The following is a 21,413-nucleotide window of genomic DNA, read 5'->3' as shown; positions in this document are numbered from 1 at the left end:
GACGCCACAAACCCTCGGGCAGGGGTGGAAAGAAGAGGGAAATAGCGGAGGGCTCCCCCTGCCCCGGGCTGTGTGAAGCCACTGATGGAAGCGGGCCGGAGGGACCGGCTCCATCGCTGAGGGCCCCCGGAGCGCACTGCCCGCGGGGACCGGCGACATTTGCAGGGCCGCAGCCGCCGGTGCCCTTCCGGGGCACGGCCCGGCCCGGCCCGGCGCTCGGAATGGCCGCCGCCGCCGGGAGCCCCTCGGCCGCCCTGAGGGGAGCTCAGCACGTCCCCGCGCCGCCCGCCCCCTCGTGTCACCCCTTACCGCTCATTTCGGGTCGGGCCGAGCCGAGCCGAGCCGAGCCGGGCCGGGCTGGCGGCTGCTCCCCGGCGCGCCGCGGCGGGCGGGCGGGCGGGCGGGCGGGGCGGCGGCGGCGGGCGGGGCGGCTCGGCACGGCTCGGCTCGGCTCAGGTGCGCCGCGGCCTGCTGCCGCTGAGGGAAGCGCCGGCCGCTTTTTCCCCTCACGGTTTTACTTCAGAGTTTTAGCAGTCGTTCGGCCTACCCCTTTTACCTTAGGGAGCGCAATTAAGCGGAAAGGGGTCATTACTCGGGCCAAATCCTTCTGTAGGATTTACCTGTCGCTGAACTGCCACCTCGGGAAGGGGGGCGCGCAAAGGGAGCGGGCCGCAAACAAATACTTTTTCCTCAGAAAGCCACAGCTTTCTGATACCGATTAGTGCTTTGATACTGATCTGTGCGGATACTGCAGCTCCCGAAGGCTGCTATACTTAGCATGAGCCTAATGCGAACGGCGATGAATCACTGCTATCCCCAGGAGGAAATAGCATTCAGGATTTACTGCGGCACATTAGGTTAACTATGTCTCTATAACCGAACACCCACACTTTGACATCACGCAGGCGATGATATGCATCACTGACGCAAGCGCTGACAGGATCAAATACAAAGGCCAGAGCAGCTGAAACAATACAGCGCGCAGCTGACGTAGCAGCGCACCCGGCCAGCGCTGACACGCTGCGGTAAATCAATAGTCCCAGATGCCACAAATAGTTGCACCACTCTTGCTCTTACATAATGGCCAAGACTTCAAAGTTTTATTTTGGGCTCCCAGCAGCTACAGTTAATTACACAAAAACCATGGTATCAACAACAAACGAGTGGTCTCCATTTGCCTTGTGAGCTCTGCCGGGAAAATAGTTCCAGATTGGTACTTCAGGTTAACGGGCACTAAAAAGTGTCACAAGGAACCAGGTGCTTTGCTTTTAGTAGGTGCAGTGCAATCAAAGCAAGGAATAACAAAAGAGAAAAGCAAACACAGAGCTTACTGCTAGGCCTGAGCTGGGCAAGAGGCGCAAGAAGGAACTGGGAGCACTGCAAGGACAGGGGCAGTCAGAAGACTTGAGTTTTCAGTGCTGTCAATTTAACATATTCCTTATGCTCTAAATTCATCCTGACAAAACAGTCCCTTCCCCCATCCATCTGTCTACTTTTGTCATCAAGGCTGGGGAACAGCCGCTGACAAAGCAGGAACAGCGATTTAAATATATTAATTGGCTACTAAAATCTTATCAGTAGGCTGGAAAACGCATGGAAAAACAAGGTAAAATGTTCATGTAATTTTGTTCAAAAGCAGGGGAAAAACATCAGTTTCATTCACGCAGACTTTGGAATAATGGATAAGAGCTGAAAGCCATAAAGCCTAACTACAGTGTTTCTACCGATTCCATCCTAATGAGATCCTGATCTTTCCCATGAAACCATACATATGTATTCAGAAAAAAAGGACACAAAATCCCTTCTCACAGGCAAACGTGCGGAGATGACAGATTCCCATAGCACTTCATCATTAATACAGCTATCAGTTTTCTTTTATAATGGCCTCACATATATTCAAAGGACAAAGGTAACAATGGTTTCTGTGTTCAAATATTAAACGTACCTTCATTCCAGCTGTATCTAAACAATGACCACTGTGCAATTTTGTGATTAAAAAAAAAGATTGCAAACTCATGCCTTTGAATGGTGCAAACTTCTCATCAAGAACTTACACGTGGGAGCTTGCAGAAGGATGATTTTAGTCTTTCTAGATATTCCAATAATAGAAAGTTTTTATACATTCTTTGTGAAGCTACTGAGGAGCACAGCAATCAACTCCATCCTACTTCTGTTTAAGAAATAAGTAACAATGAATCAAAGATGCTAATGTGGAAATACAATACAGATTTTTACTGTGCAGCCTAGATTATTAAATTGTTCAGCTTGCTTTGCTGTTTTAGGTTTAGACTAAGGGCAATTACTTAATAACTGTGGAAGAGTTATGTCAAAAAAATATGTTCTCTCTCCCTTGTAGTCTTCCAATTTAAATATCAGGTGAACCATAAGTCATTGCGTTTCAAAGGGAGTCAAATGCGATATACCATCCTTAACACAAAGAAGCTTTGATGAAAATGTTTTTGTTCTTAGCAGTAAGAATAATTTGCACTAACTGCACGGCGTATTTGCTCAGCTTTTTCTCAAAGAGAGTAATTTCCTAGCATTTATGCTGAGCAATATTGATCTGCAACTTCTTCAGACTAATATTTAATATCTGTACATAATGCTTAGTCATTTTCCATTGGATTCACATGATTCAGGATAAACCACAATTTAATCATCTAACAGTTGTTACCACTAGAATTTGTGCATTTTTAATCATTTTAAGCTGTTTGCACTGCAGACTAGTAAGTAAAAAAAAATAATAAAATAAGTTAAGCGCTACTATTGAAAACTGGTTGTAGCTAAGAGGTGAACAGCACAAGTGAGTCTCGACAGCCAGCAGTTGCTGGCTTGCAGACAGCAGCTTCTAGAAAAGAGCACTTTGGTTCGCAGAAGAGAGATTGTGGAAGGCACAGGCATTAACTTCAACCTCTTTTCCTCTCAGGCTGGTTGTGCCAAAAATTAAATTATGTAGTATAATTACTTGTAAAGGCCTTTTTGGCACCATTATATTCAAGTTATTACACTAATGGGTTATTTTTTCTGTACATACTTACCTGGCTACACTGATTTCAAACTAGAGGGCAAAATTATCTGGCATATTCTGCTGTTTCAGAATGGGCACTCAGAGAAGCCCCTTCTTCTTACGAAGTTCTTAATATTCCCACCTCCAAGTTATGTGTGTATATATGAGTGCATATCATGTGTTTGTATATATATTTACAAACACATATCTGCATACAGATAGTGCCTAAGAAAACCAACAGCATACGTACAAATGCTGAACCAATTTTACCAAATTCTAGAGTAGAGTATTTCAAAACTTTGGATGAAAATACACAGAAGAATCTGTGGATATAATCTAATTCTGTTTGTGCAACCCGTGATTATTAGAATACACGCACTGACAGAAACTTAAGCAAGAAATCAACACCAGAAAAGGTTACCAAAAGAATATTCAGTGCCCAGCTCAAACTTTGATTTCTATCCAAGACAGACAACTCTAAAGACATACTTTTGGAGTCTCGGGAATCTACTAACAACGTGCACTTTCATTTGAAAACCTCTGAATTGTTTAGGCTTCGAGGAAATTACTAGACGAACACAGTGCATATTCAGGTGTTCTATTTAAAACAAAAACTAGCAGAACAAAAACTGTGGCGATAACACAATTCTAACATCTGAAATTCTTCTAGTATCAAAAATAAATACCACACACATCTATCTGTAAAGGGACCTGTCTGGGAGTGTTCATTCCTAACTGAAACAGAGTAAAACTAAGTTAGCAGGACATGAGATATCTCAGCTTGCCATTGTGGTAAAGAAGAGAGAATCCAGTAATCCATTATTCTGCATGATTTAGCAGAAAGAGGGAAAACTAGGGAAATGTAGAATGACATTAGCTTCACAGCTACAGTTCTGGGGTCAGGCTATCTGGGGCAAAACAGGCCTAAATCACGTTATAAGCAAAGGTAAGAAATTAATGGTAACTATACTGATCTGAAAACCAAAATGAAACAACACAACAGCTCTGTCCCACTGAAATTTTGCTCTTGAATGTAAATCTTGCATTAGCTAATCTTGCTGCTGTGGTCAGATGAAAAGGTCTTCTGTAAAACAATGCAAAAAAAATAATGTCAACAGAGTTCAGTCCTACAAAGACTTCCTTTCTGTTCACACTCACCACATAAAATTATTTTTATGCCTAAATCAGAGATGTTTACTTGACTCCACCAACATAAAGACTCTACCAATAATCCAGTTCCAGAAGAAAACGTTCAGATACAGGCTTCTGAACTCCAAAATAAATTCTGAAATAACATTTTATTACATAGTTCTGTTTCAAACCATGAGGGGAGAAAACACTCCCCGAAGCTGACAATTTGAAAGGAGACATTTGGTAATGCAAAGTCCTTCTGTCATGGTACAAACTGTAGGGAACAAGCCTCAAGCAGACAAATTGCACAATAATGGCATATGACAAAAATGAGACATAAGACCGAGCTGAAAACATCTGATGTTACACACCTTACACTTTGCAACGTTTACAGCAAACATTTGGCTTCAGAGGGGTGATTCACCGGCTGCCTTGGAGGACAACTCTGTGCTTTTGCACATTTATCAGGGAGCCACCTCATAGCAAACGACACAAATCATCAAGCACAGACCGTGCGTCCCCGAGCAGATACTTGGTTCAGCAGAGTCTATCGAGTTTTCTGAGAGGAGATTCCTACTGTCAGAAAAAAAAAAAGGTCTTCCTGCTCAGTTAGTCGGTGAGCTAATTTCTGTGCTGTGTGCTAACCCCCAGCTTGTTCCAGTCTGGGAGAGTGCCAAGGACACCAGACCACGGAATAACCTGCCTTGCAAACACTGTCACCTCTGCTGAAGGTGGGCCACCAGGAAACCAAAGTGCAGCACACTAAGCTCCTGTTCATGCTACGGACACAGTGAACTCCTCTGATCAAGTTGCTAGACGGAAAATACAAAGCCAGCCTTTGAAAGGGGAACAAGAACCCAGAACTTCACCCATATGTACAGGAATCCCTATGGAATCCCCATTACATCAATCTAGAAAGGCACACTGCCTTCCTAAGTAGTTTCCCTCTAGAACGTTTTTTTTTTTTTTTGGGGGGGGGGGGGGGGGGGGGGTGAAGATGCCCGTTTCCGAAAGAAGACACGGAGAGAAGCCTAAACTCAGGACATCCCATAGCCTAATGGCCAGGGGACTCTGCTGGAATTGGGAGCTACAGGTTCAGGTTCTGCTGAACTCTGTAGGGCTAAAAACATCAGATCTCTATTCTGGGTGAGTGCTTTAACCAATTTTATGCTGCTACTGTTTGCATTTTAGGATAAACCAAAATACAGCGGATAATTTGAGATACAGCTTGAGTAAACAAATAACCTATCTTGCTTCTTGGAGAGAGGCAACCTTTACATACTGTCTGTATATTGTCTCTGCTCCAGTAGGTCTTTGATATCTGGTTTCTGCCTGTCCCCCTGCAGCCTCATGTTTTGTACAATTACAAGGTCATAGGGAATTCCGTGGTCAAAACAGAAGCAACGGACTCTATGCGCTTGCTAGGATTAGGCTGTGATTCAGTGGGTGACCCGTGCTGCACTGGGACTTCTGAAGTGAGAAACTTCTAAAATTAATACTAATGTAGAACCCAAACTCCCTGAACGTACCCCCTTATGACGACTTATGACCCCCTTATGCGACCCCTATGCACGCATCCTTTTGTCCATCTATTCAACAATAAAAAGACAAGCCTATGAACGCAGATACAATGGGGGATGCTCTGAAAAGAGTGGAAATAAATGACTCAAAAACTACAGATCCTGAAAATTCTGTATAACGTAGCAGCTGGCATAGTAAGTACTTAAACATTGAGATTAAGACTTCTGATTTTGCTAATGACTTAAGGTCAACAGGCAAGAATTTCCATGTTCAAAAGGCTTTGCAGAAATTTGGTCCCAAATTAAATAACCCCAATTTACGGTATATATTAAAAACAAACAAACAAACAGACAAACAAAAAACACTAATGTTCTCAAGTTAGACTTGGCAACATAGAATGGCACTACGCTTACTACCAACACCTGTGGCCTCTTCTGTAGTGGAATGTTTCTATCATTTCATACAGATCACAACATACCTCAAATAGTTGCCACTGCAAATCTTACATTTTACTGTTGATAGTGACAATGAAGTGTTTATAGGGTCTGGCTTAGTTAATAAAAATCACCACAGCCTAACTAATGAAGTTGTTTTTATCTCTTAAACTTGTTTTAGCATTTGAAATCTACAATTTTTTTTAATGTCTTATGTGACAAAGGCCCCTTCATTCTGCACAATGAACTCTCCACAGATCCCTTCAACAAGGAATTATTTTCTCCATATCTCAAACAAGTTACCAGACAGGGAAAGCATGTAAGCACAAACATTAAAAGTGTCCATGACAAAGGTTGTTGTTGATAGAAAGCTTTCATCAAGGTTAATAAATATGTATTATCAGAAAGAAAACATCTGCTAAAGCAGTAAGCAGGGACCAGACAAAGATAAGCTTATGCTGTTGCAGTGTTCTCCTCAAACTCAATTTGCTCTGTAACCAAATACTTTTTAGAAAGTGAAATACCTACTGCTTTGGCAGCCAAACTGAACTCAGAGCCAGAAGGAACTATGTAAGGAATCTACTTACCTGTGCCAAACAAGAGGTAAGGGATGAAGCAAATAAGTTGGCTCAGACACATCGAAAATTGTCATTCCAAGCCAGATGAAAGGGAAAAAGGACACACTTGTACAGTGGAGCTCCTGACCAAACGTTATGTATGGATCAATATATCCCTCTTCTAAGGAGAGGAGACAAGAAAATTGCTTAATAGCTGGAAAGTAAATGTATCCTTTGTGCCAAAACCTTTTTATTGCTTCCCTACCGTCTGGGTGTAGATCTACTTTTTCTGTTGCTGGACCATCAGGGCTAAAGGACTGAAAAAGACTTCATGAATCAAGTCCATTCACCTGCAATTGCAGCTTCATTCCTCTTCCCTATTATCATGCATCAGGATCCATCACAGATGGATTGTACATAAAAGCATCAAGACCAATCTTATAAAAAGCCAGTTCTTTCACCCATATGTCTCCCACTGGGGTACTATTCTAGAGCACCACTCTCCTATGTAGCCAGGAGGTTTCTTGTAATTAGATAAAATGTATTCATAGCCATTTGACATCCACTTGGCTCTCAATAAGCTCTAGCATTAATTTTATTATTTTTTTTAAACCCCTCATGTTTACCTATCTATTCCTAACAAAACTCATTTTTAGCCCAACAAGCCAAGCTCTTCCAGCGTCCTTTCATAAAACAGACTTCTCATTCTTATGAATATCTTAATCTCTCTTTTCTACAACAGCTGGAATCAGTTTCATTTCATCTTCTGTAAACATGAATGATCAAAATACAGTTAAGGTCTCAGCAGAATCCTGTAAAATCCAACTAAACATCCCAAGCTGTACTAGCTATGTCTGCTCTGATGCATTTTATGATCACAGTAACCTTTACAGATACATTACACTGGAGATAATACTTATCTTGTGAACCAAATAGCTTGCCTGCTTCCTCCTCCTCCTTATAAAATTGCAAATGATGAGATTCCTGTTTATAATTTATTAATCTTATGCAAGACCTTACACTGTATATAACTGCATTTCATCCAGTTCAGGGGTACCATTCAAACAACACTCCTTTAAACAGTTGATGCACATTCTTGATCTTTTACCACTTCTGGAATATAGATTCCCTAGGCCACTGCAGTTCCCTGGTTCATCAGCTTAGCTGAAATGCCAAGTATTTCTAGAATTATCTTGATAGCTGAAAGATACCTGAGTGCCTTAGTTACTGAGTGGTTAAGAAGGGATAGATTTATATTATAGGCTTGCTGTGTATCACGCTTCAGCATTTGATCCTTTCCTATTTCCTCCACAATTTAGAACCTTAAAACAAACAAACAAACAAACAAACAAAACCAACACACTACATGACTAAGGTTATATTGAATCTGCTGAAGCTCTGTAGAGCTACAGGTCAAAACCATTCTGTATTATGCTTTGAATTTTGCTCTACGGGGATGGGAAACACACAGGTATCTGGTCTCAAGACTGTCATTCTTCACATCTGTGTTTTCTGGTCCTTTTATTTGCTTTCTACTGGGCTCCACATCTCCAAAAGCCACGTCCTACATAGACACAGCCTCACCTGGCATTCAGTCTCTTTTTCCACGTGGCATCTTCCCAGGCACTTCAGACCTTCATCTAGTTCTGTGAAGCTACACAGAATTGTTTACCTGCCAATCTACTACTTGTCCACACACAGCAGCACAACACCACCATACAACAGGAAGATCCAGAAACCTGCATTTATATGCTTCTGAGAAAACCCAGAACCCAACACCCTTCCATTTATGCTGTCACCAAGATGAGACTAGATTCTTTCCCATAAGAAATAAATAACAGACGTGCTTTTCAGATAAGAGGTTGAGGCTCAGTAACTGAAAAACAATGATAGCATATTGAAACTTTATGAACGTAATGCACGCTTGGAAAGCTATTATGGCCAAATCGGTGCTCTGGAAGGTATTTTCAATGTTAGAAGATGAACTGGGGAAAAAACCTACAGATAAAGCTGTGTGGGTATGTGAGTAAGATTCCTGGTCTAGTATGTGTCATATATTCTGCTTGAAAGGAACACAAGAACACTTGAGAGTGTATATAGCTATAACTAAGAGAAAAGATGGGGTATTTCCAAGGTACCTTTTCTTCCTTTTTTATGCAATATTTTTATTAAGAATTGGAAAGGTGCAGCAAACATAAAAACACACCTTTAACAAATATGCTATTGAAAAGGCTACATATATATAATGTCAGATTTACAGCTTGTGTAGAAAGGCACTGTTCTAATGCACATAGGCTAGCAGTCCATAGTAAAAAACAATCAAACCATCAATCAATCTCAAAACCTCAGTGCTTGCAAGTACTGTTGTATCTGTATCTATTTGCAGTACAAATATGGGAGTGGAAGTTAAGCTCACACTAGGCAGTCTTCTGCATCTTTGTTCAGTGTTTGTTAACAGCTGATGAGTTAGATGACTTTTCAGTTTTAACTGAGCTTAAGTGATTGATAAGATTAAACTTCTTTTATCCAACAAAATGGTTCTGTGCTTGATCACCAAACAGGAAACAATAAATGGAAAGTTTAAGAAAAAGTAAGAAAAAATGCCAACTGAAGTATGTTTGTTATTTTCTAAATCCACCTGTTACTTAGGAGTTTTACTGAGATGTCTCTTCACTGCAAAAACCAAAAAGCCCAGCTCTGTCAAAATGGCTGAGGATGTAACACAGCAGAGCACTTCACTTTAAGACAGTCCCTTGAAAGACAGCATTTAGCACTTCTGAGAAAACAGAGAAAGAGCAAAAGGCTGACAATTCTCTGTAGACCCATCTCTTTCTCCTTCCCTCTGTTGTCTCCAACTTTAATTCCGATTCCGAGAAGAAAGGAACACAGTATCAATAAGGTACAGCTCCTTGACCTAACAGTTCTTTCCCTAGTTTGGGACTTTCTCTCAGCCCACGGTCCTGTTGTGGTTTTTATTAAGCACAGTCCTTCTACTTCAAGTGACTTGCCTGTATTTCATAAGATTTTTCTACAATTGTTGCGATGCATTGTTACGAAATGGTCATGATGACAACCTTCGCTATCTTATTCCCAGTAACTTACTTGTATTTTATTGAAACTACAACTACATATTAAATCCTCTTATGAATCATCTATGAAGTAATAATACACCCTATAGGTTTGGCATTTATAGGTCTTATTCCAGCTCTCTTCCCCCAGCCTCTGTTTCCCTGTTTTGGAGGCACAAGCAGACAGAACCATCTTGAAGGCAGAAAAGCTGCTATACCTGAATACTCTCCATTTAGGTACTTCTGAAATATTTACGTCTAGCAGTACCTCCTTGACCTGAAAGATCTGGAGGAAACATAGTAATAAAATTCTTGTTAAGAAGCACAGGCTGTTCTGCTTAGGTAGGACCCACTTTTTTTCTTTTTTAAAGAGGGTGGGGAACAGACAAAATACAACTTTCATAAGTCATTGCAACTGAGATATAACAATGTAATAACTAAAAGTTTTCCAAAGCCCATAGGAAATTTGAAAATGGGGTTTTGTATCACTGGAGAGTGTAATATATGTAATAAGCCATCTTTTCTCAACAAAATATTGGGCTGTAAGAAAGTTCTTTCCTCAGCTTCTTCAGAAGTTACATCCATCTCACCTATGAATAAAACAGTCAAGATTATCCAAGGGAAATTAATATACACAGTACGAAGATGGGCCATATGTCCAGCACCAAAGGGAAGGCAAGAGTGAAACGGACGGAGAAAAGGCTACTGGAAAAAACAAATTGAGAACAGGCACAGAAAGTAAACCATACACTCACAGAATAGTTGATTCATCAAAAAGAATAGAGGGCGTAATCAGTCGCTCCAGTAGCTTGACCACCATTAACTTGAGAAACTTCTGTAAGTTACTGGGTGCTGCACAGTCACTTGAAAAAAATCTGAGGCTGTTTAGATGGTGTCCTAGAGCACCTGCTCCAGAAAACTGCATTTTTTCAAGTTGCAGTGTGACAAAAGCCTTTTCTTTGGAAAAAAAAAAAAAAAAAAAAAGAACAACAGCACTTTGAATAGCTGTATTTACTAGCAGTGAATCTGGCCTTTCAAACTTTATTTGAAGACCCATGTAATTACACTGTTTCTTAATGGCTTTAAGTGGCTGAATAGACACACTTGTAATTGGTCTTTAATTCACGTTACACAGTAGCTATTTATATTTGTGCACAGCTAGCCTATGTGCTTGTAATGGCCTTGTTACCTTCCTCCCTATCTTCCTTCCCCTCATTTGGATAATAAACTGCTTCAGATGTAAAACAGATTGCTGCACGAATGTCTACAAAAGGAAGAGAGCAAAGGGAAGTTGTATCACCATGATTTCCATGAAGTTCAAACGTGTCACGATCATGTAAGCCATGCAAGCTGACAAAACCTCAGTCATCTCAACAGTCAAAAAAGACTGCAACTATAATCATCTAACTATTAATAACGCATGCACAGCCATATCTTTTGGGCCATGTGCTGCTGATTCATCCATTAGGGAAAAAAAAGCAAAACTATGAACAGAATAATAATAAAAAAAATCCCTGGATTCGAAGTTGCAACATTCAGATGGGTATTACATTCTGGCAACAAAACAGTATGTGGACCCACGCAGATAAAGCAGTTGCACAGGTGAAAATAAAGGGAAGTAAAGGGAAACCAACCTCCAGGTCTCCTTCTACAGGTACTCTCTCTACAGAACAACTTTTAGCATCAGAGGAGAAAGAGAAAGCATAGAGGCAGGACAATGCTGGCATCTTGCAGGCATCAGCAGAAGCCTGCTTGGCCTTGAGGAGGTCTGGAAAAATACCAGCTGGGAGAGCAGCTCCCCAGGCCTGGAGATGTTGCTTTCCTTCGTGGCCTGCCACCCTTCACAGCTACCGTGTGCCTGACCAGGAGATAAGGCGACCAAGACTACTCTTTGGAGTACAAATAGAACAACAGTAAATCAAACTCAATTGGAAGTTATTTCTTAGTTAACTTGAGGCCTTTGATAGAAGCCTGAACACTTTCACAGCTGCAGCTATACTTCAAGGATGTAGCAAAACAGCTTGGATCTCAAAGGGTGGAACTATAAAGAAACACCCTGGGGTCTCATCTAACAATTTGTAGGATTTCAAACAGATGAGACACCAGGCTGTATTCCTACTGTACATATGGTTAAAGAAGATCTAACAAACACAGTGCTTAGGCACAAAGTTGTAGCCTTTTCATTTTTACGGAACGCAGTAAAAAGACAGTTTAAATACACTGCTTCTTAGTTTCTATAAAGCACAAATTGTTTTTAAAGAATTAATCAGATAAGGAAATGGAGTAATGTTTTTCTATATGGGGGCAGTGGCTGATTCACCAGAAAGCTGCGCTGCCATCGCGAGGGATGTCAACAGGCTGGAGAAATGGGCTGACAGGAACCTCCTGAAGGCCAACATAGGGAAGTGCAGAGCCCTGCGCCTGGGGAGGAGCGACCCCAGGCACCAGGACAGGCTGGGGGCACCCAGCTGGGAAGAAGCTCTGCAGCAAAGGACCTGGGGGTCCTGGTGGACACCAAGGTCAGCATGAGCCAGCAATGAGTCCTTGCTACTAAGGAGGCTGATGGTATTCTGGGTTACATTAGGCAAAGCATCACCAGCAGGTCAAGAGAGGTGATCCTTCCCCTCTGCTCAGCACCAGTGAGGCCACACTTGGAGTGCTGGGTCCACTCTGGGCCCCCAGTACAAGAGAGACATGGACATGCTGGAGGGAGCCCAGCAGAGGGCCACCCAGGTGAGGAAGGGCCTGGAGCACCTCTCCTGTGAGCAGAGGCTGGGAGAGCTGGGACTGCTCAGCCTGGAGAAGAGGAGGCTCAGGGGGATCTCACCCAGGGCTGTGAATCCCCGCAGGCAGGGGGCAAAGAGGCCGCAGCCAGGCTCTTGTCAGGGGTGCCCAGCGCCAGGCCAGGGGCAGTGGGCACCAAGGGGCAGGCAGGAGGCTCCCTCTGAGCACCAGGCAGCACTTGTGTGCTGGGCGGGCGGCTGAGCACTGGCCCAGGCTGCCCAGAGAGGCTGTGGGGTCTCCTCCTGGGAGAGCGGCACAAGGCGCCTGGACGGGGTCCTGGGCACCCTGCGCTGGGGGGCACTGCTGGAGCAGGGCTTGGGACAGGTGACTTACAGAAGTCCCTCTCCAGCCACAACTATTCTGACATGCTGTGATAAAGTAAAAAAATTAGCTATTTTCATGAAATTTTATGATTTTATTCAACCAGATTTCATCCAATTAAGATTCAATGTTATGAGCATAAGTTACTCTAAATAGCATTGTCAATTAAGATCCTAATAAGAAAAATGCTGTTTTTTTTTTTTTTCAAAATTCTTTGCCTTTATCCCTGGTTTAGTTCAAACAGCTAATCAACTTTCTTCTTATGTTAGAAACTAACAAGAGATCCTGTATCAACTTACCCCTCCTTTTGTTTCATGAAGCAAGAAGTACAAGGCTACTTCTTTTCCATCAGTACACAGTCAGAGAAGAAATCTGATGACCTGATTACAGTGCCAGGGGACTTAATCTTCTCAGACACAGACCCATCAAGCTTAACATCCTTTGCACAGGACTCATCCAAGTGGTTCCAGACTCACACTGCCCACACTAGCAGCTAAATCTCAGGAGCATGAGTTAATGATTTACAAGCTTGTGGGCAACACATTGCTGACTGCGGTCATGGGAACCGACTTTCAGGTGCATTCTCCAGTTGCAACCAAAGGCCTCAACTCCATCCCAACATGTACCTCCATTTACGATGTGAGATGTTAGATGCTCATGGAAATGGATGAGCTCAAACAGCTTAAAGGCAAAAAGTTCAGGGCAAAGACATTCATTGTGGGTACAACTTTGAAACAATGCACTCAAGTGAGATGCTTTCAGGATGTAGCCTGTCTTTTTTCAGTTTCTAACGGCCAGGCTTTAGCTCCAGAATGGAGACATGTCATTTAAGTATCTGGACCTGTGTGTCTGCATGCAAGTTAGGACCTTACACTCCTATTATAGCAAGTGGAGATCTACTTAGTGCAGACAGTGGAGCCTGGAGAGCTATTCAGTTCAAACTGATGTCAGCTGAAAAGCACTGACTGCACTGTAGCTAGTGACTAAACCTTCACTACTTACAATGGGAGCTTAGATCCAAGGCCACATATAGAAACACATGTAGACACCTAAAATTAGATGTCTTAAGAAAGCAGCTGAAGCACTGATATTTCCAACAAACGCATCCAGAACCTTCCTATAGTCAGGCTGGGTCTAGTTTATTGAAAGGAGGGAATAAAGGAGGAAATTGGAGAAGATACAAGGAAAGTTCAACAGATCGGAATATATAGGAAAATGGAACATGAAAAGGACAAACAGACTGAACACTTTATGATGAATATAGTAAATCACAAACTCATTCACATTTCAAAATGTGTGAAAGACAATATAGAATAATGCCTAACAGAAGAATGAGAAAGTAACAAACCATTGAAAAAACAAAGCATTAGAAGGCATTATAAACTTGTTTTATCCCTACAAAGATATTAGATATATTTGAAGAACATTTCAAATGGAAATCAATGATAGAAAAATTAAGTTTTCCCTAAAACACTTTGCAACAAATATGATTAAACATCCGAATTAATGTTTTCCCATTTTAACCTGGTTTTTCATTTCCTACTGCAGATGGTGATAAAAACAAGTCTGATTTGCTTTTGATCAAACTTTTGCCAAGTTTAGTTTATTCAGGGAATGGCACGCTTTAGAAATCTCATATTTATAAACCTAATGAAATGGGCACAACAGTAATGCTAGCTGCTCTAGCTTTTCGCAGCACGGTCAAGTGAGCTTTTCCAGCAACAGCTTCTTGGAGGGTCCCTGACTGCCTCTTTAAGAGCTGGGGGAGACTGGGGCCACGAAGTCCCGCTCGCTTATCAGCCTTAGTGAAGGAGAAGGTCAGGCAGTTCCCAGAGAAGGGGGAGTCTTGGGGCCGCTCTTAGAGCCGATTGAAATAACAGACTTCTGAATTGCTATGGCTTATTCTGACCTTGTTTTATGCTTCTTTGCCGGTTTTGTTGTGTTAAACTGAATTTTGAGAGATGGTCCTCTCTCAATTTTGCCCTATTGCTAAAGAGGACTACGGAATCAAGTAGACACCTAAGCTAGTTTTAATTCATCATACTACTAGTAAGAGAAAAGCTACAACAGCACGGTTTCAGGGCAAATTTTCCCTGCCAATGATATTCAAACTAAGAAGCAGATTTCTCCTATGTGCCAAAGCCAGTACCTGAGCATTCGACATATGCTAGAGCAAGGACTTGAATTCATCTTTGTTTCTTTTCTTTATCAGAAGGGGATTTCCCATATTTCCATCCAACCTCCATGCTAATCCACCTATACAAGGCAGAGGAGTGCATCTGTTCCTCAAAATTTGCAAGGGCATTCATGCAGTCTGATTATCACTCTAAGTTATAAAAAAGCCAGTTCCCTACTTACAATTATTATGTCATATTGTGTCCAAGTCAAGGAACTATATCCATGTTTCATGGTCATTTTCTTTCCTTAGCATCTTCTTTTAACACAGAAGAGCATCAAGTCTCCTCTGCAGTCATACTTGTGCATGATTGACTGGTACCAATGTTATTTTTAGTTTGACTGTAGGCACCTGAAAATGCAATTACCTATACAAATTTTAGAAATGGTTTCATATTTAAGGCCATTTCCAAACAAAGATGCCTTCAATTTAAGTGACTCCTAGACTCAGCTTTGAAAGTCCTCAGCCAAGAGTTAGATGGCTTTAAGTCATTGTAGTTTGCTGTGACCTCATACTTTCAGTTGACTTGTTTTAGCTTTTTTCAATGCTTTTATAAAGCCCTCTATATATTTGCGACAGAAATTAACATATACAAGAGGATGTGATCTAAGTATCCATATCCAGTTTCAGCCTTGCATATTACGTTTAGTCTTCTACACAGCACTCATATGGAAGCAATGGATGGAAATCAACTTGAGATGATATATCATTTAGGGGTTTTTGTTTTGTTGAAATGAATTGATGTATACAACCTTACATTTGTAGCCTTCAGAAGGCTACAATGTAGAAAAGCAGTAAAACATCTTTGAAGAGGAAAAGCACAGCAAATATAGTTACCTGTGTCATCACATAATATCCCAGTACCAAGAAACGAGGACTAGGTAAATGGAAACTGATGAAAAATTACTTCCCTCTTGGGCAACAGAAAGGAGGTATCAGATTCCTTGGGTGGCTCCAGTAACCGTTCTTAATGGGAGCAGAAACACTGAGCACTAAAAACCAAAAAACACTCATATGGGTTAACTTGTATGGGTTCACCCAGGCTCGCAAGTTATCTAAAATACTAGAGATGCTCAAGAAGAGAATTCTTAATATTTTTTGCTAATTTGCTCCATTAATACAGATCTATGTGAATGTATGTGAAGCATACGTGAATCTACACGACGTATGTGAAGCATGGGCTGGACTGTGTGGAACTTCAAGTTGGTGATGGCAAAGTTGAGAGCCTCTGGGTAAGGATTAAGGGACGAACAAATAAAGGGGATGTCGTTGTGGGAGTCTATTACAGACCACCTGGCCAGGACAACAACGCCGATGAATTATTCTTTGCAGAACTACGAGATGCCTCGAGATCAACTCCCCTTGTCCTTATGGGGGATTTCAACTTACCAGATGTCAACTGGGATCACCACACGGCTGACACGAGCAAGTCCAGGAGGTTCATAAAGCACCTAGATGATAACTTCTTGGTGCAGGTGCTAAGGGAGCCAACTAGGAAAGGCGCCCTCCTAGAACTGTTGCTGGAGAACAGAGAGGGTCTTGTGGGAGACGTGGCAATTGGTGGCCGTCTCAGTCATAGTGACCATGAAGTGGTTGAGTTTAGAATTTATAGTGACAGAAGGAAAACTGTCGCCAAAACTTCAGCCCTGGATGTGGGGAAAGCAGACTTAAGGCTGCTCAGGGAACTAGTCAGCAAGGTCCCCTGGAAAACTGCTTTTGAAGGCATTGGCATCCATCAGTGCTGGTCAATCTTTAAGCACTGCCTCCTAAAAGCACAAGATCAGGCGATTCCAAAATATCGGAAATCAGACAAGCGGGGCAGAAGGCCAGCCTGACTGACCAGGGTTCTTCTACTGGAGCTTAGGCGAAAAAAAGGAAGTGTACAGCTGCTGGAAGGAGGGTCAGGTGACGAGGAAGGAATACAGGGACACTGTTCATGTTTGTAGGGAGAAAATTTGTGTGGCCAAAGCCCAACTAGAGTTGAACCTGGCCATGTCTGTGAGAGATGATAAAGGTTTTTTTTAGATATGTGAACAGAAAAGGAGAACCAAAGAAAACATAGGACCGATACTTGATGGGGAAGGTCTCCTCACAGACAATGACATAGGCAAAGCAGAGACATTTAACGCCTTCTTCACCTCTGTCTTCAACACTGATGATGGGCTTCGGGACCCGGGGTACCCTGAGCTGGAGGACCATGACGGTGGGAATGACAAACTCCCAACCAGCCCTGAATGTGTGCGGGATTTGCTGCTCCACCTGGATCCATACAAGTCCATGGGTCTGGATGGGATTCATCCCAGGGTGCTTAAAGAGCTGGCTGACGTCATCGCGGGACCTCTCTCAATTATTTTTCAACGATCTTGGGAATCTGGTGAGGTCCCATTGGACTGGAAGCTGGCAAACGTTGTCCTAATTTTCAAGAAGGGTAAGAAAGAAGACCCTAGCAATTACAGGCCTGTCAGTCTCACGTCAGTGCCTGGTAAAATTATGGAGAAGATGATCCTTGAAGTTACTGAAGCGCACCTGGAGGACAATGCAGTCATTGGTCCCAGCCAACATGGGTTCATGAGGGGTAGGTCCTGCCTAACAAATTTGATTTCTTTTTATGATAAGATCACCCATCTAGTCAATCAAGGGAAACCAGCCGATGGGATCTTTTTGGACTTCAGCAAAACTTTTGACACGGTTTCCCATAGGATCCTATTGGACAAAATGTCCAGCATACAACTTAACAAAATCATCATACGATGGGCGAGCAATTGGCTGACAGGCAGGGCTCAAAGGGTTGTGGTAAATGGGGCCACATCTGGCTGGCGGATGGTCACTAGTGGGGTCCCTCAAGGCTCCATTTTAGGGCCAGTCCTCTTCAATGTTTTTATAAATGATTTGGATGTAGGACTAGAAGGTGTTTTGAGCAAATTTGCCGACGACACCAAACTTGGAGGAGTTGTGCACTCGGATGAGGGTGGAAAGGCCTTGCAGAGAGATCTGGACAGATTGGAGAGCTGGGCGATCACCAACCACATGAAGTTTAACAAAAGCAAGTGCCGGGTCCTGCACCTGGGACAGGGCAACCCTGGCTATACATACAGACTGGGCGACGAGACGCTGGAGAGCAGCCCTGCAGAGAGGGATCTGGGGGTTGTGGTTGATAGCAAGTTGAATATGAGCCAGCAGTGTGCCCTGGCAGCCAGGAGGGCCAACCGTACCCTGGGATGCATCAAGCACGGCATTGCTAGTTGGTCGAGGGAAGTGATTGTCCCACTCTACTCTGCGCTGGTGCGGCCTCACCTCGAGTACTGTGTGCAGTTCTGGGCACCACAGTACAAAAAGGACATTGAACTGTTGGAGAGTGTCCAGAGGAGGGCAACGAAGATGGTGAAGGGCCTAGAGGGGAAGACTTATGAGGAGCAGCTGAGGTCACTGGGCCTGTTCAGCCTGGAGAAGAGGAGGCTGAGGGGGGACCTCATCGCAATCTACAACTTCCTCGCGAGGGGGAGTGGAGAAGAAGGGGACCTATTTTCCATTATCACCAGTGACAGGACCCGCCGGAACGGTGTTAAGCTGAGGCAGGGGAAGTTTAGGCTAGACATCAGGAGGAGGTTCTTCACAGAGAGGGTGGTCGCACTCTGGAACAGGCTCCCCAGTGAAGTGGTCACTGCACCAAGCCTGTCTGAACTTAAGAAGCAATTGGACTGTGCACTTAGTCACATGGTCTAAACTTTTGGGCAGACCTGTGCGGTGCCAGGAGTTGGACTTGATGATCCTTATGGGTCCCTTCCAACTCGGGATATTCTATGATTCTATGATCTATGGATTTAAATAAATATTGTCTTATTCCTCAACTTTGTCCACTGCTAAAGCTGACATTGAGTAATTTAACAAACAAGATACAATATATCTAGAGGTGATATCACCCTTAAAGACAACATGGGGTTACCTGGCACTACTGCAGTGCCAGGTAACCTCGCGCATTCTCAGATCACCAGAGAATGACAGCACGTACTTCCTCCGACGCACACAGTGGGTTTAGGGTTTGGTAATAAGCTCTGGTCTTCTCGTGAAAGCAGCAACTTCCAATGACCACTAGCAACTAGGAAAGTCCCTTCTGAGGGGTTTGTGACAACTTGTACAGAATTTATGACCAGATCAACATCGGTGTTTAACCACCTCAAATAATAAATTAATCTTACATAAAACTCAACAGCTAAGCACCAGGTGTTACTTAGAACAAAAAAAAGTCTATTTTTTTGTTGTCATTGTTCAAATGTACTTAGACAGGAGTTGCATTTATTTTAAAATGTTCACCTTGGTTGCTTTAATGCTATCTGAAAACAACCAAAACCACATATGAGACCCGGCAGCAGGTAACAACTTTATTCATGTAGCATTCTGGATAATGGGCAGGTATGCTCTTCCAAAGCTGAAAATAAATTTTAGAATGAAATAAAGTTTGTGCTTCACTACTGTAATCTTAGAATTGATATGATTTTCCTCTTTCCCTCTTGACTTAGTTCTAAACACTTTTAACAAGCATTTTATTCTTTAAAGGGGAAAAAAAAAGAGGTTAAGATTGCTTAACTTCTATCCCAGAGACCAACCTTAAAACTGATACTTCATTTCAAAACATGAAGTATTTATGACTCACACTAATTTACATACCTTTTCTTATTTTATTATGAAAATGCCAATTTTCCTTTGCAGAGACATATATAACATGGTCTCTCATTATGTCAAGTAACATTTAATAGCCCTTAGCTGCAACTTGGGACTGTTATAAAATGTGCTCAAGATGAGTCATCTTCATTCACTTATTCTGCAATAGGAAGAATTCATGAATGAATGATCTGCAGTAATTCACTTCTACAAAGACAGCCCATTCATTTATTTCAAACCTGGCTTTCTGAATCACTGCAATGTAGCTGATTATTTCACTTTAACAGAAGACAAAATTTTGCTTAAGGAAAGTTTCCACAGAAGTCTGAATATTTCCAGTATGTGCGAACAGTTTCACAGATCTAAAAGAGCTCTTCTGAAAATAAGCACTTTGGTCTAACATATGGATACACAGGCAGATACCTTCCTGTCTCTCTAGCAAGAAAATCGCACTGTCTTTAGAAAGCAAGCCTGACAAATGGTTTAAATTGAAGTTGTGTTAAAAGAGTGGGCAGAAGTCATTGCTATCAGACAAACCACTAGACAGCCAAACAATATTTTATTAAATCACAAGTTGGCCCTTGGTACAGAAAAATGCTCATTTAAAGTTGCAATTAAGTCAAAATATACACAACGGAAAAGCAACTAAGACCTAAGCTGTCAACTACAGAAATACAAAATAAGCATGCTTGTTATTTTATAAAAATATGCATGCAGTACATCAAGAAAAAATACACAGTCATCAAAACTCTGTCAAAGTAAAGGAAAGAGATTAACCAAGGAGGAAAGATCCCTCAGCAACCACTGCTCTTTTGTCAAACCTACAGATTTTAAACTAGGAAATAAAATGTCCTTTTCATCGCATCTTAACTGCCATGGAAGAGGCACAAGCTAAGATGCCACTTCTCACCTACAGTTCCAAAACATTCAAGGCTTTATAGATCACCTATGTGAGTTATACCTGCAAACAGCCAGCAAGTCAGTACAGAGACCTGAGTATAAATGTACTATTTTCTTCAGAAGCTTAGCTTTCAGAAAAAGCACGGTGTGCTCCTCTATTAATTGGTACTTTTCATTACCTCATTGATTCAAGGACAGCTCTAAAATACTCACTTTATTCACACTTATTCACACCTCTCTTTTCTCCTGGAAAGACAATGACTCTTGCTGTTTTCAGGCTGAGTACTTTTACCCTATGTACAGGGCATCCAAAGTAAGGCTAGTACTCTTTAGAAATAAAAGAACTATGACAGGAACAGCACAAAGACTGATGGATGGAGCACCTCAATTTTTCCAACAGACAGAGAAATGGTGCAAGAAGTATATAAAATGGTTAGATTTATAAAGAATCCACAGTGGCTTCAGCAGATACTGCAATCTCAACATGAAATGACCAGCAATAAAGCACAAGGGACAGAGATCTAGAATCACTGAAGGAACCGTGACTTACCAAGTCACCCACATTACCGCATCTGTGGATCTGTATTTCTGCTGGGGATCCATCCACAAGCAGCTCAAAACCTCTCAACCTCCTTTCTTATGTTTTTGTACTATACTTACATAATCTCAATTTAAGCATATGATGATGCAAATTGCCTTCACAGAACCTGAAACCATTTCAATCTTTGCTCAATGCATAACATGCCAAAGTCTTAGTATCCTTTGTAATCTCACATTTTTTCTCCCTTTCCTTAGGTACTTTCAATAAGATTTTACTCTACAGAGAACCTAACCACATATTTGTAAGGCAACACT

At 42.1% G+C, this 21,413-nt stretch overlaps 1 protein-coding gene across 7 annotated transcripts in view; it reads right to left on the bottom strand.

The window, feature by feature from the left end:
- FNDC3A (fibronectin type III domain containing 3A) overlaps window positions 1-21,413 on the bottom strand; it is a 119,758-nt gene that overhangs the window by 55,446 nt on the left and 42,899 nt on the right. Inside the window, exon 1 of one of the 7 annotated variants that reach the window (XM_040542318.1) lies at window positions 310-411. The exons of the other annotated variants lie outside the window; for them this stretch is intronic. Coding sequence (XP_040398252.1) covers window positions 310-316 — 7 coding nt within the window. The 5' untranslated portion in view covers window positions 317-411. Of the gene's footprint in view, window positions 1-309; window positions 412-21,413 lie in introns of those variants that run through there. 7 annotated transcript variants of the gene reach the window in all.

The sequence above is a fragment of the Cygnus olor genome, chromosome 1 (genome assembly GCF_009769625.2).
Source record: "Cygnus olor isolate bCygOlo1 chromosome 1, bCygOlo1.pri.v2, whole genome shotgun sequence".
Lineage (NCBI taxonomy): Eukaryota > Metazoa > Chordata > Aves > Anseriformes > Anatidae > Cygnus > Cygnus olor.
Note: the sequence above shows the minus strand (reverse complement) of the source record. Positions and strands in the feature narration are given on the sequence as shown.